The sequence below is a fragment of the Rhopilema esculentum genome, chromosome 4, assembly GCF_057945365.1.
Source record: "Rhopilema esculentum isolate cy_ngs chromosome 4, ASM5794536v1, whole genome shotgun sequence".
NCBI lineage: Eukaryota > Metazoa > Cnidaria > Scyphozoa > Rhizostomeae > Rhizostomatidae > Rhopilema > Rhopilema esculentum.
This window is the reverse complement of record NC_142818.1, coordinates 9,204,973-9,227,137: the sequence shown is the minus strand read 5'-3', so window position 1 is coordinate 9,227,137 and position 22,165 is coordinate 9,204,973. Positions and strand designations below refer to the sequence as shown.

At 34.7% G+C, this 22,165-nt stretch overlaps 1 protein-coding gene across 2 annotated transcripts; it reads left to right on the top strand.

Moving 5' to 3' along the window:
- Window positions 1-2,627: 2,627 nt before the first annotated feature.
- Window positions 2,628-21,498, top strand: LOC135691290 (membrane-bound transcription factor site-1 protease). 2 transcript variants are annotated; one of them, XM_065209108.2, is made up of 28 exons: window positions 2,628-2,989; window positions 4,340-4,488; window positions 5,853-6,061; window positions 6,755-6,782; window positions 7,407-7,469; window positions 7,788-7,836; window positions 8,258-8,368; window positions 8,830-8,939; window positions 9,415-9,531; window positions 10,039-10,106; window positions 10,404-10,506; window positions 10,968-11,044; window positions 11,478-11,552; window positions 11,903-12,003; window positions 12,451-12,514; window positions 13,156-13,252; window positions 13,903-13,950; window positions 14,313-14,357; window positions 14,745-14,882; window positions 15,460-15,536; window positions 15,704-15,799; window positions 16,556-16,635; window positions 17,303-17,338; window positions 18,130-18,414; window positions 18,830-19,051; window positions 19,629-19,757; window positions 20,617-20,771; window positions 21,199-21,498. In XM_065209108.2, exons 1-28 carry the CDS (start codon window positions 2,821-2,823, stop codon window positions 21,439-21,441), a joined length of 3,144 nt encoding a protein of 1,047 aa, XP_065065180.1. In that variant the 5' UTR covers window positions 2,628-2,820; the 3' UTR covers window positions 21,442-21,498. The 2 variants fall into 2 exon arrangements, with proteins under 2 accessions (XP_065065180.1, XP_065065181.1); XM_065209109.2 differs by having other exon boundaries at window positions 20,617-20,776; window positions 21,199-21,342.
- The last annotated feature ends 667 nt before the right edge of the window (window positions 21,499-22,165 follow it).

Here is a 22,165-nt window from a genome sequence, read left to right as displayed (position 1 = left end):
AGCTCTACCGACAAACTAAAAGGTTGATAAGTCTATTTATTTAAAATTTGGGTCGCAAAAAACAGTGTCCAAAATAGGGCCTATCATATATAAGAATTTGACTCAAATCGTAGAGCTGTAACTAAAAATTTCGGAACTTTCTCAAGAGATAAAGTTTTAATAAGCATTTATGGCCAATTATTCTATTTGACGTTTGTGATTTTTCTACATTATCCTCTATTCATTTCATTTATTTGTTTTTGCTCTGTTTTCTTGAAGAATTTTTTTGGATAACTTTTTGTTTTTGCGATGTAATTTTTTATTACTCCTCGCTACGATATCAAACGCCTTCGTAAGTCCTACAGTATCATAACTTACCCAGACAGACACTTTCAACATTTTCAGCCAGACAGATGTTTTCACAATTGAAATGCAGTTTAAACACTTAGTCTCTTTACTAGAACCATTCAGCCTCTTCAATCTCTTAGCATAAATGTGTACTACGCTTATAAAATCTTTCATTTCATGACAATGTAAATAGAAAAATGAATAGTAAGCAATAGTATTATGTCAATATTTCTAAAAAGTGGAGGTAAAACTAATATAACGCCTTATAGGGAAAATACTTTTTCGCAGCTACACGCGTAGAGTTCAGTTTGCTGAGCCACGACGTACAGTGTTGCTGGTCGCAAGTTCGATCCTGCCCCGATCCTGTCATTCACTCAAATTTCCCTAATCATGTGTTAGCAAATCCTGTACTCAGATCTGCTCTTTCTTACATCTTTTCCATTAGTTGGCATGGTCAAAGTCAAAAGCTTTCTTCACTAAAGAAGACTCCTGTTTGTCTGCTAGCCACTCTGCAATCATGTGAATATTTCTAAATCAATGATTGTTCGGAAAATCAGATAACCTGACTAGCAGCTGTATTTACTGACCTAAAATGCATTTCCCTCTTAGATTTTTACCATTCTTGTTTATTCTCTAACAAGGAATGGCTGCAAAAGACTTCCACACATACGTTACTCGTGAATTCACTTTACTTTTAATAGCAAGCAGGCTGTTATGATCCCAAATCACCTAGTAATTCTCACATTCTTTAGAAATCTCTAGCATCAAGCAAAAGTTCTTACAGGAACTACATGATTTAAAGAAAGTTTTCCACACACCCTTTACCCTATCTTCCACACACCCTGGTTTACTTCCAACTCAGGGGCAGAGATGGAAAATTTCTCAACTTGGTATTCAACACCGTGCTCCCCCCCCCACCGAGTTTTTGCAAGTGCCCCTCTGAAATCGTGCTTCCAAGTTATAAATGTTTCCTGTGTCTTCGAGAGTCTTAATCTGTGGCCTCAACGAGTCGTATTCCATCCAGTTTGTATCAGACTAAGTCATTTTTAAGATTCTTATACTTATACAATTTTTGCATAGGCTCGTAGCCTGTAACAGAATCCTACAGGGACCACACGGGTATAAATAATGCTGATATGAATGATGCTACAGGTTCTATTTTAATTTTGTATCTCTTAAGAGATATAGACTCTAAACTTATAGTCTATATTTGAACATTCAATATAATATGTCAGCAGTCTTTTAATTGCAGCAGGCTCTGCCTGTCTTTTAATTGTTTATTACTGTAGTCCGATTGTTGTTGAACTTCAATCGACTAATACATCTGTCATGTGAAAGGGAATTAACTTTTGCCTAACATAGCCAGCTTATCTCTCAAAAATTTCTATAAAAACATCGAGTCGATAAATTTCCTGTTGAGATTTATTCCCCAAGATTGCACTCTCGAGGCAACCTTTCTTGACCGGAGAAGGTAACATCAACAATTGAATTCCTTGAATGTAATAAAAATTGCTCCCTCAGAGGAAAATTCCACAACCCACATCAAACCACATCTTGAAGCCGTCGGTACATCGATACAAATTGGTCTTTCTTACCCATATTAATCACTAAACCTTAAATATAACTTGATGGATTCAAGTTACAAAGCAACTTGGATGCTGGGCGGGAATGGAAAGGAAAAGTTCACTTTTCCTCACCAGGAAGACAATAGGCCAGTCCTACCTTAGATACCTAAGGTATGAGAAGGGAAGAAAAACATCACTTACTTAGAACATATGTGTAGCTGCAATAAAAACATAAAGAATTCTGTGATGTCAATGAGCCCCAACATCTAAGAAATCGATAAAGTTAACAAGGACTGAAAGAAACACACTTTGCTTTATACCAAAAGGGAAAGAAAGGGTGGAAGAAATTAACAGCGTGGGAAAAGCATTCCAAAAAATCACGCCAAACACAACCCAAATCATTTAAATTCATTTATCTGAGTCAAGGTATAAAGTTTCGTGTCAAAACAAAAAACTACAGAACTCTCACTTTTCTATTGTTCCCAAAAGCATCGATAACAGCATATACAGGCTTTATACAAGAATGAAAGCACGAGCGTTAACACTCTGTGAATTCAAGAAATATAAGTTCACTAGTAAAATCAAATTCATCATCCTTGTGCTACTTACAAGTCCCTCTCTCTATTTCTGTTTTCATTAACATGAGGGACTTGCAGCAAGTCCATCACCCTTCAACCTTGTAGCGTACGTCACAAAGTTGCTTAGCCCCAGGCCCCTGAAAATTCTAAACATCAAGTGCTATTCAATTTTCTTTTGATATAAAAAATGGCGTCGTATGGAGGTGGGTTTGAATGACGCCTCAATTGGCTGGTATAAAACGAAGATAGCTTTCTGAAGTGACAGTGCAGTGAAAAAATGAATTTCCCATACTCGTGTATTTTTTTTGACGAAATGTTAGAACTTGTCAAATGCAAATAAAAGACAAAATATGCTATGCTGTGGCGATTGTCGACGACATGTCGGCAATCTAATAAAAAGTACAGAGCGGGTGTCAGCAATAGCATTCGTCGCCTGTCTATGTGTGCTGATTACAGATGGACAAGTGATACCACAGCAGGATGAAGGATTTGATTTCAAAATATCAGAAGTAAAAAATGGTACGTACTTTGATTTTGTTTGGTTGCTGAATTGAATGAAAAGAGGTTTAGATAACTGACTCTGTTTGCATAACAATGTTTTAACGACCCTATTCAAAATGTTAGTTAACAACGTTTGTAAATCTATATTTTGATACTGACGGAACCTAAAGCTGATTGTTTGATTATAAGTATAATTTTATTTTATTTTGACCACAAATTCTGAGTATGATCGCAATGACTTTAATTCAACAATTTTATTGTTTCAATACCATGCCATCAAGTTTTATATTCATACAATTATGATTCACAGATGACGGAATAAGAAAACATGTCCCGTATTTTGCCTAACTATAGGTGTATCACTAAACCTCTAGTATAAATTTTTATGTATTAATCTACTAATAGAGAAAACAGATCTCAATAATTATTTATGTTAACTAACCATATGCTATCATTTTTAATTGAAGTGCCTTGACATGTGGCACTCTTCTGTCCCTATTGTTAGTGCAAAGTCCAGGCTATGTCTTATGCAAATTCCATTCCTTGATTTGACATGGGGAAGTCCTTATACAGATAATCATGCCATGTTGGGGGCGCAAGTCCAGGGAAAATCTCACTGCAACCAGAGGAGGGGCTTTGGGCTATACCTCCAGGAAAAATTCTCAATGCCACCCTTTTTAGATTTGCACTGATTGCTTCTTTTTACCGACTATGTTTACTATAGCAGCAAATGAGTAGAAATGACTGCGAAAAAAAGAAAAACAAGTAGGAAATAAGTAGGAAACAACAATGAAATACAGAAATTGGCTGGAAAAAATTCAACTGAGGCTGCGATTTTATTTATTAAGTAAAAAATCCTGCCTAAATGGCTATGATGATATTTGGAACCCAAATGTTACCAACCTAAAAGAAAGTGAAAAATTTTGAGTTAGGCCCCCTCCCCCTCCCCAAACATTCAAATATTGTTCAAGCAGTAGATTTTCAGCCTACACAGCTTGTTTTTCTTCAATATAAGGGTTCGTTATTTTAGCCCATGTGGATAGATAAGCTTACCTCGTTTTGGAGATTAGTTGTTTCTGCTAAGTGATAAATCATTTCATGTTGTTTCCTTATCGTTTCTCCTCGTTTGTATTAATTTCTTGTTGTTTCCTGTTGTTTCCTGTTGTTTCAGCATTAGTAAATGCTTTTACCGACTACAGCCTTAAGATTTTTTAAACACCTAATCAATGATTTAAAACTGACATGAAAAGAGCTTTTACAATGATATGGCCTACTCACTTCAAGGACTGCAGACTGGATTTTTTGTGTATATTTGTCATATTTAAAATTGCTTATTAATCACTGTTAAATCCTTAAATTTTATTTCAGAATACATAGTAACGTTTAATGGATACTACTCAACTGAAGAGAGAGCAAAGTTCATGAAGAATGCCTTAGTTAATGTCTCAACAAATTGGAAAGAGATAGCTAGAGACAACCCTGCTAGTGGGTTCCCTAGTGATTTCAGTCTTGTTGAGGTAATTTCTCCAAAAATACAAAATACAAGTAATTTTATGTTCAGATGAAAACTTCATACTATTCATCAGGCCTTGCTCTAAGCAAAATGATGGCGCTCTATAAAAAGAGCCCCTTAGAAACTCTAGGTGCTCTATTTTGCACCTCTAAATGAAATGGCCTTGAGAGCATCCTTCAAGAGCTTTGGAAGATCGAGGGCTTCATATCGAGAGCTTTGGAAGAGTGTTAAATAAGAATTTCAACAGTGATACCAAAAAGCACCATAATATGAAATAACAAAACATGCAACAAACATTATGTTAAAAAGAAATATTGAAATATGATAAAACAAAGTCTCAAAATTGTTCAGATTTTTCTAGATATGTAAGTTGTCATCACTACTGTTATGTTCAGCTTCAGCTTCACATATTGCTTCATCAAAGTACATGACTTTAAGTCGAACATTTAACTTTGTTTCCTTTTTTATGATATCCATTCTATAAGACACACTAGAACATCTACTACTCATGAAAGCAAATGAAAACTGAAAAGCAATGCAATAATTTGGGTGGAAAAGGGATCTCTGATTTGCCCAGGTGGTTTTAAGTTATAAAGAAAAAACAGAAAATAATACTTTAACAGAATATTAATGCTTGGTCGAAAATCAAATAAAGCTGGCGGAGAATGCCCTTGATGGCCTATGTCCTTGGTGGTTATTAGAGGGTTATTAGATTAAGGTGAATATTTTCTCAAGAGGTAATCTTATACGCAAATCATAATATTGCGGTCTGCTGGGAAGATTGTTCATGCTTGATCAAGTTTATTCAGCAAATATCAAAAATTTATTTTGCTCTGTGGTAATATTATTTTACGTTTAAGGGGCTCTATAAATTGCTCTCCAAGGCTTTTTTGGGTGCTCTCTAGGTGCATGGGCTTGATCGAGCGCCTTTACATGCAAGGTCTGTATACATCAGTGATAAAGGTTGTCAGCTATTCGTCAATTGGAATAACAGTCAAACCAGTTTGAATTGTATTGTCATATATGATTTTTTAAATTAAAAGCATGCAGTTTATGACACCACAAAGTTATGGTTCTGACACTAAAACTTGTTACATTTTGTTTATTCAACTGGCATACATGCACATTAATTATTTGCACACAAACAGACCATGCGCCTACACACATCCAATAAATCTGTCTTCAAATCTCATGTTAGATTTGTTATTAGATCCTGTAAGTGATGTTATCAGATTTTGCACATTTGCTTTCAAAATATTTGCAATATGTCTTATCTTAAATAATTTTTAATAAGAGCAATGCTTTGCATTTATCTTGAATAATTTTCCTTAAAGATAATTGCTCATGCCATAACAAATTTTCTTTTAGTTTGCTCATGAAGCCCCATTAATGATCAAAGCTCTTTACAAGAGTGAAAAAGTGAAGCATGTTTCACCCCAGAAGAAGGTCACAAGAATGCTTTTGAAAACAACCCACACACCAGATGATACACAGAATGATGAAAACACAAAAGCCTTTAACACACCAGACTGTGAGCCTGGTACTGAAGGATGTGATTATCCTAAATGGTTCCCAAGGTAACCTATATTGTCATTGCTTTGCTAGACTGAAACAAACCTTTTTTCAAAATAACAAGGAGCAGAGCATGCAAAAAGATTTTTGTCTTGGAACTTGGCTATAACTAAAATTTGCCTGTTAGCTTAATTCGAATTTGTTTGCAAGCTAATTTCTTCATAAAATAAAATGGAGTAAGCATCAGGGAATACTGAAAATATTAATAGCCCAAAAGACCCAGTGCTTGAAGTGAGATGATTTAGTTTTAGATTGTTCAAGTGTTTTATAAAATAAGAAGTAACATCTTTGATCCACAACAGGTTTTATTTTTTCTATCTTGTTCTTTCGGAACCCTATTCTGATGTTTTATACTCTGAGGAGTGTCAGACGAAAAAGCTTTTAGTATGTTGTAAAATTTTTGCTTTTTTTAAAGCCATTTTCAAATTATGTATGGCCCAAAGATTGTTCACAGATTTCAATTTTATGTATATTCAAAGGATTAATACATTTAGAATGGATTTATCCTTTTAATTATTTTTACATTGAATCGCAAATACAATCTTTCTTATCCTGTAAGCTGTTAACATTGGTCTATCATTGATATGAATAGCTGCTCCCCAACCAATGAAAGTTTGTTACCCAAGCAACATTGAGACTTTTTATCTAAATGTTTGTCTGTGTTTAGACTCTCCAAATAATTTTGTTTTTGTTTTTAGGAAACTTAAGAGGTCAAGTATTGAGCAGGTCAGTCTGTTCAAAATTTAAGTTTGTTGAATTTCAACTGTCTTCATGAGTATTGTATATTTAAAATTGTACCCTGGTTTTTATCAGTTATATCATTTACCAGCACAGAAGCATTTGGTATCTAGACATTTTTATCATCACATTTTTTTCACAATTTATCTGAAAAAGATTTCTTTGCAAACAGTTTTAGAGACTGGACGTTTTGTTTTGACATTTGTGCTATAAGATATCAACCCACTTTTTGTTGAACTTTGATTAAGGAGGTTTGTAAAGCTGTACAACTTTGAACGAATAATCTTTTTGAACAGTCAAGTGAAGGGCAACTTTTTTAATACCGGTTCATGAATATACTCTTCTCAATATGCTTATTCTGTAAAACACAATATTCCCTAAAAAATTCCCTGTGAGTTTTTTAGAGTTATTCTGGTTTTTTCTTTTTCTGTGGAAGGACACAATGGGGCTGAGGGGCTTTGCCCCCAAAAGAAATTCAAAACCATGCAAAAATTTCCTTGCTCTTGGTTTCAAGTATGTTTAGCCCCCTTAAACTTTTTAGCCTCCTCACTCCATATCATTATCCATGTTCCTTTCCTTATTTATCAACTTATATATTTTTTTCTGTCACAGTTATCTGCAGACCAAGTACTTGGCCATAAATCTCGAAAGTTGTTAAGAACATTTCCCAGACAGGTAAGGCTTGAACTGCAAATATATAAATTAGATATAGTTGATGCTTTTTATATTATCGATTTTTATAAAATCTTTTGATGGTTTATTGTAATCCATCCTGTTATCCCCACATAATTTCTCGTTTCATCAGACTGAAAAATTACCATACTAAAAAATTACCATATTGCATATTATCTGTTTCTCTCTCTTCAATATTTCATTCTTTTAAGGCTCTAATTTCTCTTCTAAATGAATCTTTTAAATATTTGGTTTCAAAGTTTTTAATATTGATTAAGTTAAAGTAGATTTTAATTTAATTTTTTGTCAATTTTTTCTCAGATAACCCAGACAATGCAAGCAAATATACTTTGGGGAATGGGCCACCATGGTAAGTTTTTTCTGCTTTCTGTTTGCTTGGCATGAGGCCATATTTTCAATGTCTTTTTATGGCATTGTAAAAAAGTTGCTTTCAAAGTTATGTAACCAATTATCACGACTGCAATTAGATAAAGCTTAGTTAGAAACAAAAGGCAAAAAGAGAAATTGTAATATTCTGCATCTGATTTAGTTGTTTATTTGCATTTGTTATATCATTAGATCTGTCTATGTTGACACTTTTGTCATTAAATATTTTTAATTATATATCAAAAGTCCATTCTTATTTTTCCATTGTAAATACTGTATATAAATATATATATATATATATACATTGTTTTCTGATATCTGATATAACTTCTTGTTCAAGATTGGATAATATTTTTACCATCTGCTCTTCTACTATTGTATGAGAATTTGTCTTTTTGTTTCAGGGAAAGGAGTCAAAGTTGCTGTTTTTGATACTGGGCTGCCTAAAGGTCATCCCCATTTTAAAAATGTGAAAGACAGGACAAATTGGACTGGAGAAAAAACATTGGATGATGGTAAGTTTCGTATTGATTTTGAAACATGTATTTTCCACTTTCTTTCCTTACATCCACTTGAAATACATGTATATTAACTACATGTATTTGTAAAGCATTTAGAAAATACTTTTTTTTGTTGACCATGGCAATTTTGATGAAAGTGATTGTATTGATAATTCAAAACATCTGCATAGTTGCCTGGTACCAGTTGCATTTAGTATAAAACTAAATCCTCCATCTTTAAACTATCCTGTTCTGCACATTAAATTTTGTATGGCTTTATCTTTATGACATAAAGCACAATAGACAGAAAGTCAATAGTAATCTTCATATCATAAAAGGTTTTCTTTCAAAACTTTGTTTTAATGCTACATCTTTTCAAAGTTTTCTATCCCCTAAGTTATGCAAAGTAAGAAAGGAATATTTTATGACATGAAACAAATTGTTTGAGTTGTTATTGTTTGTACTTTTTATTACAGGTTTGGGCCATGGCACCTTTGTTGCTGGTGTTATTGCAAGCAGCAAAGAATGTCTTGGATTTGCACCAGATGCAGATTTGTACATATTCAGGGTTTTTACAAACAGTCAGGTAGGTAAAAATGTTAGGATTCTGTTTTTAAGAAAATAGTAGATAGTTCAACTGATGATCACAAGGGGTATGAATGAATTAGTTTCTGAGTTAGATGTCTGATGGATTTATATAATTGCAGGAAGGATTACAAGGTATGTCATCAGGTGTTAAAACATAAATTCTTAATCAATATGAGCACAAAATTTCCATATTCTGATAAATTGCTAATATTTATCTATCATTTTGCTATGATGACTTAAAATATGACTGAATTCCAGATGACTTAAAAAGACTGATGATGATGATGATGATGATGATGATGATGATGATGATGATGATGATGATGATGATGATGATGATGATGATGATGATGATGATGATGATGATGATGATGATGATGATGATGATTTTGCTATGATTTGAAAGGAGAATCTTTATACATTTTATATATCATATTTTAGTTAGATGTAAATGTATCCTTTCTTTTCTCCAGGCTTCATATACTTCTTGGTTTTTGGATGCTTTTAACTATGCAATATTCAGCAAAGTTCATGTTTTGAATCTGAGTATTGGAGGTCCAGATTTCATGGACAGGCCTTTTGTAGATAAAGTACTGCACTTATTTTGATTATATTTATATTCGGAACATCTTATTATCTGGGTCTATGCATAGTAGTTTTAGATATGGTCGATTTAGCTTTGATGGAGAAAATCCCAAGAAACTGTACAATATATAAGTATCTTTTTAAGTACAATAATATATCTATAAAGATCTTTAAAATTGCTCCAGTCCTCTTGACTTTTTTTGATGGTTGAAATAAAGTATTGCTATTTCTAAAGCCAGCAATATTTTTTGAGCCATGTTGCTCCTTATTGTCCCTTATTGGTTCACAGTGTAAGGTTTTTTGTACGAATTGTATTGAAATCAATTTACTGCTTATGTGATATCCTGAAACCAAATTGCCATCTTAATTAAATGAAGCAGGGCTCTCCTTAAACAGTTAACTGAATCTTTATCTAAATTTTCAAACATGAAGATTTTATTTATTTCAATTCCAGTTATTTCTTATTAGAATCAAAATTATTATCATTCTCTACCTAATTATTTTGTTTTCAGGTATGGGAATTAACAGCCAATAATATAATTATGGTGTCTGCAATTGGAAATGATGGTCCTCTTTATGGGTATGTTTTTCAGAATGTTTTTCATGTTTTTGTTTAATTGCTGGCACATTTGTTTTCCATTTAAAGCAGGGGCAGACACTTGGTCAAATATTGGGGGGGGAGCCTATTGTTTTAATAAGATGACGTCACATTTCCTATTGTTGTAGAACAAAAGACCATTGTCCTCTAAAGTATTGGGTTCGGTCCCCCCCCTCGCCCCCCATGTGTCCGCCACTGATTTAAATACATACTTGTACAATCTTCAGAGGTTTTTTGTTGGTAGTGCATCTAGAAATAAGAACTTTCGTTTCTTTTCAGGACTCTTAACAATCCTGCAGATCAAATGGATGTCATTGGTGTCGGTGGCATCGACTTCGATGATCAAATCGCCAAGTTTTCTTCAAGAGGAATGACCACTTGGGTAACAAAGTTTTGTTGTATACGAAAAACAGTGGCGGACACTTGACATCACAAACGACCAATTTGTTAGCGCGGCCACCCCCCTTTGGCCCCCCAGGTGTCCGCCACTGTTGTAAAGGAATAAGTGGCATGAAAAATGTCTTTGGTTGCTTTTGATGCAATGGAAACAGTAGATGTATTTTGAGCTCAAATTAAGAGTAAATTAGTTCTAAAATGGAATGATGTGTTTTCAAATAGAAGAAACATGTTTCAAGTTGTGAGTATGGAGCAATTAGGCTAAATATGTTAATATATCACTGTTTTTAACAAAAGTAGGAAAAATTAGTTGAATATAAACAGAAAAAACAGCGAATAGAAGAGATATGGATCTCAAAATATTTGCAGGGAATTTAATATATATAAGTATATTGTATTTTTGAATGATGCTGAAATAGTTATCAATTCGGTTCTGATTACTTGCAGGAACTTCCAGGGGGATACGGACGTGTCAAACCAGACATTGTGACGTATGGATCATCAGTGCGAGGCAGCAATATTAAGTAGGTACTTTACATCTTTTCGACGTTATGTCAGGTGCTTGGCTATCGTAGGCATTTGTTTGAGCCTTAACCTGCTTCAGGCATGCCGACTGGAACTATAATTTTGTTACGAAACTAAAGCAGTGCTCCTATTGATCAATACCCTCTGACTTAGCACCTTGTCGGTATGTTTTCAGTCAAGAGTTCTGCTAGGTTCTGGTGCTTTGCGATGCATCAAACAGGGATCTTCTTGTTCAACCTTTTTATTGCTGTTTACTGGCTTTTGCGGAAAATAATAGTCAATACAATCTGCTTTGCTTTGAAAACGTTTTGCGTCCTTTCCTGCTCAGCATATGCCTCAAGTTATTTTCTCTTATCATTTATTCGCGTACGTGTGAAACCCTAGAGCCAGAAGCTATTCCGGTTGTTATTTGTAATTGTATTCTTTTAACAGAGGAGGCTGCAGATCATTGTCTGGCACAAGTGTCGCTTCTCCCGTTGTTGCTGGTGCAGTCACACTGCTGGTTAGGTATGTAAAATTATTTTTGTCACCGTTTAGATGGCCACTGATTTGAACTGACTTTGAACCCATAAATGAGAAGCCTTTTCTTCTCAGCACTTTTAGTTCGTCACCCTAGGCTCATCCTGATTCTGAGTTTGATATATAAGCAACTTTGTTGAAATTCATGGCAATGATGCAAATATATTTAATAACAGTAATTTTAATTCTGTACAATTTTTGCTATTAATACTTTACCTCTTTTATGGATATTATTTATACATTCAAGACATCATCTACCTATAAATATGATTTCAGTACCAATTGTTGTATATAATCTGCATGAGATATATGTTAGAGTGATGCCTGTTTTCTCTTAGCTCTGTTCTTGCCAAGGGTATAAATATCAACCCAGCCAGTGTTAAACAGTCGCTGCTACGATCAGCAAAGAAACTGCCCAGTTTCAATATTTTTGAGCAAGGTATTTGAATTTTATTGATGGAAGTGCTTTTTAATCGACAAAGAGACTGTATATTAAATTTCTATATTAAAACAAAAACTTATCACCGTCTTAATCATGAATATCTGATGTTTCAATTGCTTGATGGTTGCGTTAGTTGTGAAAATCGGAGTCGAAACTTACTGTAGAACCATTTTTATACATAGAGGCGTTTACAGCTCTGCTTTTACGGCATTGAGCGTTATGTGATTGATCTGTAAAACAGTAATTGTCATTACCTAATGTATAACAACTAAATTATTCTATTGTCTACTACCATAAAACGATACTTGTTTGGTCTGATTTGGCAGGAGGCTAACTTTGCACTGTTTTATCAAACGCAACTCAAAACCCCTGCATTTATATATTTGTGTTGCTGTAGCAATGTTAATGTAAGAATGTTGTAAATAGAGTGGTGTCTTTCCTCAGGCCATGGTAAACTCGACCTTTTAAAGGCTTACCAAACCCTGAGCACTTACAAGCCGCATGCTTCGTAAGTTGAAATTTGCTTTTTGCTTTATTTTATATTTTCTATGATGTATAGAAATTTCAAAGCATATTTCTTTTGCGCATTGAATTATACTTCCTTGCACGATTGTTTGGTTTTCAAAACCTCGAGCTTTATTTTTTGAAAATGACATCAGCCAGAAATGTCGACAACGTCCCTCCAGATAAAAATGTTATAAATGGAGATATCCTCCTGTTAAATATGAACTGGAATTTGGCCCTTCGTTTAATATTCATTTCTTTAGAAGGCTAGAGACAAAAAACAATGTCATTGCTCCTTTCTCTATAATCTCAATATACTCTTAGCTGTTGTAAGTCTAAATTGACCAAGTGAAATGCAAATATTTTCCCTTAATTGATTTGATCATCTTCCCCAATAATCTTGAAGTTATAAATCTACTGCGTGCATCGCCATTACTTCATTTGCGAAATGTCTAATCTCAAGTATATGACTGAAGTTTAGGCGATGTTATTTGGGTTTTTTGTTGTTCCTAATTCTACTTTCAAGTTCCCATGGCTTTTTTAATTAGCTGTATCGTTCATAAAGAAGCTCGCATCGTAGCGAAATCTTCCAATCTTTGATAGCTTCTCCATAGCTTCATGTAATGAGTTTTATTTTGTACCTAGACTTATCCCAAGCTCAATTGACCTGACCGATTGTCCTTACATGTGGCCATTTTGCACCCAGCCATTATACTACGGAGCTATGCCTGTTGTCATCAATGTAAGCTCACTATGCTTTTTTGGTTCTATGATTAAAATTTTGACAAAGACACACGAAGGATATAGAAGTGGCTTAAACCAGGGGCCTTGGCGGGCTTAAAATAGAGAATCAATAAAATCTGTTGTGAGATTTTGCACGTGGTTTTTTGTGTCTTATATGCCATTTTCTCGAATCAAACAAAACTAGTCATTAAGTCGCTAGATAGTACTCCAGCTTCTTGAATATTTCCTTTGGAGAATACGGCTATTTTTCGTTATATCCTATTGCTATAGTTTCATCATGGATCGCGATTAATATACAGCGCTATCTTAAGTATTTTTGCACTGAAGTTTTAACTGACTATCCTTATTATTAACTTTTCAATAAAAACAGCACACAATGCTACTTTCTGTAAAAAATTTACAAAACGTTGCTTTGTGTATCAATGTAAATGCCTTAGAAGGAGAAATCTCTATACTTTTTTCAATCACACTTTTTTGCCTTGTCGACTGAAGCTCATCCTAAAAGTTTACTTAAACCAGTCTAAGCAAATTATTTTGACTTGTGTTCACATCTGTGACTTATTCAGTATGTTTAAATGTAGTTTTGTGTGGGCAATAAGTTTTGTAAATCGTGCTGTTATGATCGTTTTGCCAATTTCTCCCCCTTAGGCAACTATTTTAAATGGAATGGGCATTACAGGCAAAGTCAAAGGGAAGGTAAGATATATTTCAATTTCATCCAAAATATCTTTACTTAAACCCTGTAGAAGTATTTTTATCTACAAAAACACAGCACCAGGAAGTAACTGAGCGCCTCCCACAGATCTGTTTGTGCAAAGCCTTTTTATAGGGTTAAAATGGAAACAAAATTTGGGGTCTTTCTATACCGTGGTTGCTAAACTTTCTCGTTTATCATCGACTTTTTTTTTACTGTTAATTTTTTACAAATTCTTAACTCTGGTTGGAAGGGGATAGCCAAAAGTCCCTCTTTTATACGCTTTTGTTTTTTATATAAGCTAAATATTTTCTCAGTTTATTTGTTACAAAAAATTTTTTAAGTTGCATTCATTTTCTTTCAGCCCGTTTGGCAACCATTTTCCCTTCAACACGGAGAAATGATTGAGGTAAGGTTTTGACAATTAGCATGTAGAAAACCTCTAAATCCCTTGTTTTACAAAATATATGCGGCCTGGGAAAAATGTTTCTTGCATTTTAGTTTTATATATAAAAGAGAAAATTTTGCCAAGCATTAAAGACCTGGTTATTTGTTTCAGAAAGCGTATGTAGTATCTTACAGAACAGTGCTAGATGAATATATAAATATACGTTAGCCAAGGGTACAGCCTCTGGGCATCCCTTTAAACTGTTTAACCAAAGTACAGTATTTATATTTTCTAGTACCTTCACAATTTGAAGTATTCTCGTAACAAGCATTTTCAGTCTTGTTCTTATGTGGTTTTTGGCATATGTCAAGTTGCCCTTAATTAAGTTTTTTTTGTTTTCAATTCCAGGTCGGATTTACTTACTCAGAACTCCTTTGGCCCTGGTCTGGTTTCATCGCCATTTTTATTTCAGTGTCAAAAAAGGCGGCTGACTGGGAAGGAACAGCTCAAGGCCAATTTATCTTGACCATTGTCTCACCCGGAAAGGTTAGTCTTTTTCACCGAAGGCAGACATCCACGGGATCGATTTATACCTTAAATTGTGTTGCTTTCATCTTGATTGCCTAACAGTTAAGACCGATCTTGACTGATTTTCATTTGTCTGGTGCGGGGCCTACTATTCCAGCGTTTAAGTTTCAGTGTACTGGGCTGACCTTATTGGTAGTCCTATCGGCCCGAAGCCTACTACAGATGCAAACGAAATTTGTTTTCCTTGTCCAAAAAGGTCTAGAGAAAGTACATATGAAAGATGTTGCACGGTGTGTGCGAATAAAATGGATGAATTTATCTTCTCGAGTTTTCTCTATTTTGTCTTCTCTTTTGAAGCTATAGAGAGGGCAAATAGTTTAAATAAAAGTTGAAAATCTTCATTTGCAATATGCCAGCGAATTTCCGATATATTTGAAGCAATGACAAAAGTGGTCTATTATTAGGCAAATTCATTCGATCTAGAAATCTTTTAGAGGAGATGAGGGCTGCCTCTTATTTTCAGGTGTACCTCTGAATTTTACGTTTGTTTTGATGGAATTGGTTTTGCCTATAGTAATTCTATTTTGCTTTGTAGGAGGAGAATGAAGAGCCAGTCGAGTCGATAATCAAAGTACCAATAAAGGTCAAGGTGATTCCAACACCACCTCGAAGGTAAAGAGATGAAGACGGGCTTTCATTCTTTGTTATCCGCTTCTAGCTTTTCTGTTTTAACCCTGTTTTTTAGAATAAAAAAGTCTCTCCGTGAATTGTTAAAATATTTTTTATTTATCGGGATGTTTTTGGATGATAATTTAAAGGTTTATTCCTTTTTCTTGTAGCAAAAGAATTCTTTGGGATCAATACCACAATCTGCGGTACCCCGCGGGTTATTTTCCACGTGATAACTTAAGAATGAAAAACGACCCGTTAGATTGGTGAGTCTTTTGGCTCCTTTTAAATGATCCACTATTAGCTAGCACCACGTTATTAGAATATAAAACTGATTTCAGTAGATGATTGCTCATGTCAAATGATATGGTTCCAAGTATTTGAACGTGTTTATTTTCTGGCACCATCATTGGTGACTTTCTGTCAAAGAATTTGCTAATTTTGGATATGTTAAGACTCTTCAATATAATTTGGTCTTGTTTGGTGCCTTTACAGAATGGTTTATTATTGTTTATGTATCAAAGTATGAAAGACAGAAATGAGCAAAGCAGTCTATTTACTATCAAATGTGTTATTGTTAGTAGAAAACGTGGGTTTGTTCATTGATGTTTTTTTTTCATTTTGGAATGTTGCTAAAAACCTTGCTCTCCAGTTTTCGATCTCAAAAAATAGACTATGCTTTTTTTAATCCTATATTTATGTACCCATGATATTCCCAAATATGTGCTGTTTTCTTTAGATATTTTAATCTTACATCCTAGCCTGCAATCTTACATCACAAAAAGTGAACTGCTCAATATTGCATTAAAACATTTCATCTATAGGGTACAAATAGCCAATTACTTGGCTTATATTGACTTCAAATGTAATTTTTCAGCAAAAAATTTCAGTAACGTGTGTCCTGATAGTGTGTTCCTTATATGGCATTTTCCAGGCAAAGATATAAAAGCGAAAGGCGTGCAAATAGCTGTAATTCAAAATAATCATTAAAATAATAAGTTAGGCTCTTTTTTGTCTTTTAGGAATGGCGACCATATTCATACAAATTTCAGAGATCTTTATACGCACCTGAGAAAATTTGGCTATTTCATCGAAGTGCTTGGTACGTAGTTTTACATTTTGGTTGTTTCTCACTCAACAAAATATTGAATCTATATCGATCAATAACTTCCTCAAACAGAATTTAATTACAGATGCATTGTCTAGTCCAAAAACTATTCACTTATAAAAGTTTCATCATGTTTTACATATTCACGTTTGATAAAAGCAATTTGAGCCATCGAGGAGTATTTGATTTTTATTGCATGACTTTTTTCCTTTTGAAATTAGAATTAAAAGATGAATTACTTACTTTATTTGCTTTGAGTTCAAAAGGATTGGGTTGACCTGAGATGTGTGGCGGCAAAAAGTCAACAAAAAGAGGAAATATTTTGTGGAAGATTTATTAATTTTAATTTTTTTCTGTTTTGAATACCAGGTGTTTCGCGAAATTTTGTTAATTTCCTTTCTGATAACAGACAAAATTTGATTGTTTTAGTGTACGATAGAAACAGTGTTTATTAAAACAAAGTTTTGTTAAAGGCAGGATTTCTAAAGACAATATTTGATTTCTGTCTACGTTAGAAACAAAGTTTGCTAAGAAAATGCTATCAGTTGCATGGTTTTCCCCTTTTTCCTTATCTTGTTGAATACGCCCATAACTGGCGTCGCTGAGTTTATTTCACAGTTTTTACATTAACAAACTAATGCAATCATTTGTTTATTTTTAGGGTCTCCTTTCACTTGTTTTGATGCCAAGCAGTATGGTAAATCGATTTACTTTCTGTTTACATTTTTATCATTATATGTTGTGATAGGTGAATCTGAAACTTATGAAAAATTTTGCTGCCTTACAAATAGACCAGTTGTTTTCATTATTTTAGCACCAAATGCATCACTCACCTTCATGTATGCATAAAAGATATATAAGCTTATATTCAATAACGTCACCTGTCCCTGAATTTGTCATTTGTATTCGTTGGTCAAAAAGAAAAGGCCTCAAGCTGCTCATAATTAAGATTAGAAACGTTAGATTTAAGGAATCCCAGTCCTATATTTTCAGCGCATATTCAGAAATTAAATGTTTATGGTCGTTATTGATGCTATGTTAATGATAGCAATGACAATGGGTTGTAATAGATAACACGATGACGATTCGTCTTTGAAAGATCATATAAAGTATTCGTGTTCAAAACCTTATCTAGTCTCCATGCTTGTAATGAACTTATCAACATTGTACGAGGAGAGGGGGGATAGACTAGTGGCAATATTTATAGCCTATTCCAAGGGAAATTAGCTGTGGGGGCAAACCTTTGTTTATATAAGGTGAAGGGCAATAACCTATTGTTTTAGACAATATAGTTATTGGGGCTGCAGAGGCAATCCTTCCCCCCTCTAGTTAGTATCTTGAAAAAGGCCCTGGCAACATTCACACATTGAGGTGGTCGTAAATCCTGGGGTTGTCAGCAATTGGCCTTAAAAATGGTGATATTAGCTGTTTGCTATCATTATTAGCTAGAATCAGCTGATTGCATCCTAAAGAATCTTTTTTCCAAAGGTACGTTATTACTGGTAGACAGTGAAGAGGAATATTTCCCGGAAGAAATAATCAAGCTTAAACACGATATATTTCATCATAAATTATCTGTTATTGTGTTCGGTGAGTGGTACAACAACGAGGTTATGAAGAAGATCAAGTTTTACGACGAAAACACGAGACAATGGTGGTTGCCTGACACTGGTGGAGCCAATATACCTGCGTTGAATGATCTTATGAAATCATGGGGAGTTCAGTTTAGTAACAGAATTTTTGAAGGCAAATTCACTCTTGACGGGAAAGAAGGTTGGTATTTTCTGTCATTTGGTTGTGTGAGCGGTTTAATCATTATTTGTGAATTTTCGAACGATGTCTCACCTTTAATGATCCTTTTAAATAGTCATTGATTGAGGAAATGGCTTATCAGGGCCAGTCCAGTTGTCTCTCATTTGAGGTAAGAACCTGAACATGCAAAGTTTGCGTATGCAATCAATAAAACAAAATAGCAGCTTTTTGTTTCTTGCATTATAACTTTAACTAAGGAGAACAAATCGGGTTTCGTTTCCTTACCTAGATTAAAGATTGTGGTAAATAATTTTCCAACACAGATTTAGATGTTAGTTAGAATCACAGCGTATCTAGCAATAAAGCGTTGCTATGTTAATGTTTTGTCATTGATTAATAATTGTCAAATATCTCATTTCATACTTTTCCAATTCAGTTCCATACACATCCGGAACAAGCTTGGCACAGTTTCCTGACAAGGGTATTGTTATTTACGCTGAGAAATTAAGCGACCAAAAAGGAGCTGTTCTGACTGGGAATCTTAAGGATGAAAATGATGTACCCGTCCTAGGCCTCTATCACCCGACTGCAATTAATGCAGGCCGGATTTCAGTGTTTGGTGACTCTAATTGCCTGGACAGTGCCCATATGGAAAAAGGTTTGTGTTTATGACAGTTCGGGTGAGGTAGTCTTAGCCATGTATGTAGAATTGTGGTACTGTGGTCAGTGTTTGATTCCGGTCCCGGATCTTAATTTGGATTCCTGCTTTGAAAATAACTGGAATCTTGCTTTCACTTTTTCAGGCTTAAATGATGACAATATAAAGCCAGTGTTGTATTGTAATGTAACTAGATTTTGAACCAGAATATCCGTACACTGAACTAGAAAGTGTGGTGTGAGAGCTTTCACAGAAAGATTTCTTCCATGGCCTGCTACTCTCAAACAAGTGAAATTCCTTTATAGATGCTATAAGTCAACATATTTCCGATTCTACACATCTAGTCTATTCAAGTGTGTGCTTTATTATGCAAGTAAATCTAGAGGTGCTGGAGTTGAGTTTTAAAGTATATTGAAAATAATTTATGCATTGAAAATGTTGCACAGCGCTGTTTTCAAAAGAAATACCATGCGGCTCGTCAGTATTAGAGCTGTTTTTGCTTGCGCTAGAGCGGCCTATTGCTAACTGTTGCAATTACCATCTTCTCTTTTGATGATCATGTTTCATTAATATATAGATTGTTTCTGGCTGCTTGATATGCTCTTGGAGTTCTCAGCAACTGGAATAATTCCCAGCGTCTTGCTAGATGCTGCAGGGCCCCCGCTTACAGATACAAAAGCAAAGTCGTCACCGGAAAGGATGTATGGTAGGTGACATCCTTACTTCAAAATTTAGGATAGAGAAACTTGAGATTTCAGGTCTCTATTTGACAAAAGCAGAAGCAGTTCTTCATTCTACAGGGAGTATTTGCATCTCTGAGAGCGAAAAATCTCGTAGCTTCATCGGCAATAAGAGAACGCTTCTTTACTTTGTAAACAAGACAGACCAACAAAAAGAGTTCTTACCATCATTTATTTGGCAAAAAATTATAAAAAAGCTATACCAGGGGCGGACACTTGGTCAAATATTGGGGGGGGGGGCAAGCCTGTTGTTTTAATAAGATGACGTCTTATTTCCCCATTGTTTTAGAACAAAAAACCATTGTCCTCGAAAGTATTTGGGGGCGACCGCCCCCGCCCCCTCGCTCCCAGGTGTCCGCCACTGAGCTATACCAAAAGTTTTGTTTGAATTTTAAAAATTAAGCTTAATTAAGTCCAACACGTAGCGGTTTTTGATAGGTCTACTTGCCTAATTGAATCCCGTTGACTGATTATGCCCTCAACCTTTCTTTTTTCATCAATGCTAGGCATTTTGTTTAGTGCAATAAAAAGTCGAATTCCTGCTTTGTTGTTTGAGGTGGATTTTAGCTCAACCTATAAATATTCCTGATAACCCTGGACAAAAATCGATATTGTGTCATACTGTCAACCGTGACATACGTCCTGTTCAGTAACCCCACGTAAGCCCTCTGGTCATATGCGAAATCTCCAAAATCATGACTTTTTAGGAAGTATCATAAAGATCCTTCTGTTTGAACCAACTTGTTCCCAAGCTGTCACCGTTTGTTTTACCTTTATCCACTTTTAACTAGTTATTTTTGCTAAATACAATTTTTCTGTTTTCAGGTACAAAACTTCACAAGCATTCAAAAGTTCTGGATCCATTAAAAGCCGGTGTTTTCAAAACACGTCCACTTCCTCCTTGTCCATCTTTGAAGTGGGCAGTCTCTCATCCAGTGAACATGACAGCACCTCCAAATATAGTTTTAGGATCACAAAAGGTGAGGTGAGTAATTTACTTCCATTTTTTACATTTATTTTCTTGCTGAAGATTTTTATTTTTCTTATAACAAATGTCTCAACGGAAAATATTTTTTCCAGGGCATTCCTTTATTTTGCCGTAAGCATTTGGTAGGGAAAGTACTTTGTGTATGGGGTAATTCTCTTAACGAGCTATGCAGAATTAATTTGGGAAATAGGACGAAGGGACCGTATAAAAATGCTTTGACAAGTGATGTCCGATATTTTTTTATTTTCAACGTCGATTACTTGTTTCAACAATGTCTTTAATAACTTAGAGTTGAATAGAGTTAAACATATTGTGGATCAACAAGTTGATCAATAATTAAGATCGATATTGTTTTTGCCTGAATAGTTCTGAAATTCCTTTTGTCCACTTGTTGAGTCACAATTTCTTGTGCTTTGCAGCTTCCAGTAATCAAGCACGGCCAGAAGAACCTACTTGATTTCAATGATGAGCAGACACTGACCATTTACAAAGACAGTGAGAATGCAGACTTCAAAATTATAAACGGACTTTTACTAACTTTACCAGCATATGTAGCCCTGCTCGGTATTGTATTCTTTCTATTATGTATCGTTGCGCGGAGGTTCAGGCGAAAGCCAAGAAATATTCTTGTAAGGGTAGGTCGACAAATTAGGAAATTTTAAATTGTAAATAGGTTTAGTAATGTAGAAGAAGTATTAGAAGATTGATTCAAAAAATTCCTTTTGTATTGATTTCTTTTCCTTTTGTCTCCGGAAAATTTTTTGGCTTTTGAAAAGAGCCCTTTCAGATGACAATGGCAGCATCTACGCATATTGGTAGAAATTGTCCGCAAAGTTTCCTAATATATTTTACTTCACTAAAGAGGTTGTATTTTGATCCTTAAAAACAGTTATACAATAAACTTTCTGACATTAGCTAAGCCACTATGTTGGAGCAAAAACATTTTCTGATTTAAGCTTATTAATTGTTTTACTCTCGAAAAGTCCTCTTGGCATAAATAGGCGTAAATACTCTCGAAAAGTCCTCTTGGCGTAAATAGGCCTAAAAGGTAACAAGCCTTTTCGTCTCACATTCCGTTTCGCCGGAGGGGCGATCGCCCTTGTGAAAATTTTTTCACGAAAAGGATTGAAGGTTTTCTGTCATAATTTTCTTTGTTTTGACCACCTGGCTTCACTTGTGTGCTGGATAAGTGTCCCCTTGAAATTCCCTGCCCCTGTACATGGCAAAGCCAATATCCTTGTGGTGTCCGTTTGCTCGCTAAGAAGGTGAATTGCAATTTCTTTCCGATATCTCTACTGATCGTGAACCAGTTTTTTGTTCTTGCATTTGAAAGTGTGAATCAAAATTGTTTCTGTCTTGAAAATGAAAGGAATGAAGTTCTAAAAT

Coding starts and splice junctions, on each gene's coding strand:
- LOC135691290 (XM_065209108.2), top strand. CDS start 2,821: ATGCTATGCTGTGGCGATTGTCGACGACATGTCGGCAATCTAATAAAA. Junction 8,940..9,414: donor GGGTTTTTACAAACAGTCAG/GTAGGTAAAAAT, acceptor TCTTTTCTCCAG/GCTTCATATACTTCTTGGTT. Junction 11,553..11,902: donor GCAGTCACACTGCTGGTTAG/GTATGTAAAATT, acceptor GTTTTCTCTTAG/CTCTGTTCTTGCCAAGGGTA.